We start from the raw sequence: 1,964 nt of genomic DNA, 5'->3' as shown, positions 1-1,964 counted from the left end.
CCCGACTGCACGGACGGCGGGCGGGAAGAGACCCAGCAGCACAGCGGGCGGCCGCCAGGAGCGCTCCGATGGCCCTCGGAGGTTGAACGCGGGAGGAGAGGGCCCGGAAGAAGCGACGCAGAGTCACGAAGCCCCGCGTCTCGCTTCCAAGGTAGGAGAAGGAAGATGCCCAAGCGAAGCTGATCTTTGGGAGAAGAGGAGTGGGCTGCGCCCGCTTCTCGCTGGAGCACAGCCGACCGAGTTTGGCTTGATCTAGCTGCTCGCCGGGCGTGCTCTGCAGCGCGGACCCGCGGACCCTCGGGAAAGCGCAGTTGGAAAGTTGTCAGTGCCCTGTGCGCCCTGTTGTGTAACCTCGGAGCCACCAGCCCGACCGGGAAGTTGCCTGCCCGCCCGCCAGCCTGGTTCGGTCGCGGATCCGGGCGGATTTCATGGCCCGAGGCGAACGTGGTCCTGAAGCTGGCGTGGGCGAGCCCCCGCGCGCCCCCTTCCGCGGGGATCCCCCGCGCCCCAGCCCTTCCTCTCCCCGGCTTTTCCGATGCTCGCTGAGTCCCGTGCCATCGCCTCCCGCTTGCCGCCGCTTGTCCTTCCGACCTGCTAAGTCGGCGAGGAGAGCATGACCGAGGTGCTGTGGCCGGCCGTCCCCAACGGGACGGACGCTGCCTTCTTGGCTGGCCCGGGCTTGCCGTGGGGAAACGGCACAGCCGCGTCCACCGCCGACGCCGGCCCCTCCTTCAGATGTGCCCTGACCAAGACAGGCTTCCAGTTCTACTACCTGCCGGCCGTCTACATCTTGGTGTTCATCATTGGCTTTCTGGGCAACAGCGTGGCCATCTGGATGTTTGTTTTCCACATGAAACCTTGGAGCGGCATCTCCGTGTACATGTTCAACTTGGCTCTGGCCGACTTCTTGTACGTGCTGACTCTGCCAGCCCTCATCTTCTACTACTTCAACAAGACGGACTGGATCTTCGGGGATGCCATGTGCAAGCTGCAGAGGTTCATCTTCCATGTGAACCTTTATGGCAGTATCCTGTTCCTGACGTGCATCAGCGCGCACAGGTACAGTGGCGTGGTGTACCCTCTCAAGTCCCTGGGCAGGCTCAAGAAGAAGAACGCCGTCTGTATCAGCGTGCTGGTGTGGCTCATCGTGGTGGTGGCCATCTCCCCCATCCTCTTCTACTCTGGAACCGGAGTTCGGAAAAACAAAACCATCACCTGCTATGACACCACCTCAGATGAGTATCTGCGAAGTTATTTCATCTACAGCATGTGCACCACCGTGGCCATGTTCTGTGTCCCCTTGGTGATGATACTGGGCTGCTACGGCTTAATTGTGCGAGCTTTGATTTACAAAGACCTGGACAACTCGCCTCTTAGGAGGAAATCCATTTACCTGGTGATTATTGTACTCACTGTTTTTGCTGTATCTTATATCCCTTTCCATGTGATGAAAACGATGAACTTGAGAGCTCGGCTAGATTTTCAGACCCGAGAAATGTGTGCTTTCAATGACAGGGTTTATGCCACTTACCAGGTGACAAGAGGTCTAGCAAGTCTCAACAGCTGTGTGGACCCCATTCTGTATTTCTTGGCTGGTGATACTTTTAGAAGGAGACTCTCCCGAGCAACCAGGAAAGCTTCCAGAAGAAGTGAGGCAAATTTGCAATCCAAGAGTGAAGACATGACCCTCAATATTTTATCTGAGTTCAAGCAAAACGGAGATACAAGCTTGTGAAGGCACAAGAGTCCCCAAACACCTCACTTTGTAACATGGTAGGATGCTTAACAGAGCCAAGTACTTTTCTCCCCTTAGAGTTGCTAGTAAGGTTATAAAAAAAATCAAAACGAGAGCAGTGGATTAAAAAATATATATGTATGTATGTGTGTGTGTGTGTGTGTGTATGTGTGTGTGTGTGTAATATGAATGTTTTCTCTCAATCTATTTTATTTGATCATTTTCTTAA

The 1,964-nt window shown here is 54.8% G+C and overlaps 1 protein-coding gene across 1 annotated transcript in view; it reads left to right on the top strand.

Annotated features, from left to right (window-relative positions):
* The first annotated feature begins 6 nt into the window (after window positions 1–6).
* The window catches only part of P2ry1 (purinergic receptor P2Y1), a 7,085-nt gene continuing 5,127 nt past the window's right edge, over window positions 7–1,964 (top strand). The window contains exon 1 of the mRNA XM_010625340.2: window positions 7–1,773. Within this exon, the coding sequence (XP_010623642.1) occupies window positions 614–1,735 (1,122 nt within the window). The 5' untranslated portion in view covers window positions 7–613 and the 3' untranslated portion in view covers window positions 1,736–1,773. The remainder of the gene's footprint in view (window positions 1,774–1,964) is intronic.

Source organism: Fukomys damarensis, unplaced genomic scaffold (assembly GCF_012274545.1).
Source record: "Fukomys damarensis isolate Sample0158 unplaced genomic scaffold, DMR_v1.0_HiC HiC_scaffold_37, whole genome shotgun sequence".
Taxonomy (NCBI): Eukaryota; Metazoa; Chordata; class Mammalia; order Rodentia; family Bathyergidae; genus Fukomys; species Fukomys damarensis.
Note: the sequence above shows the minus strand (reverse complement) of the source record. Positions and strands in the feature narration are given on the sequence as shown.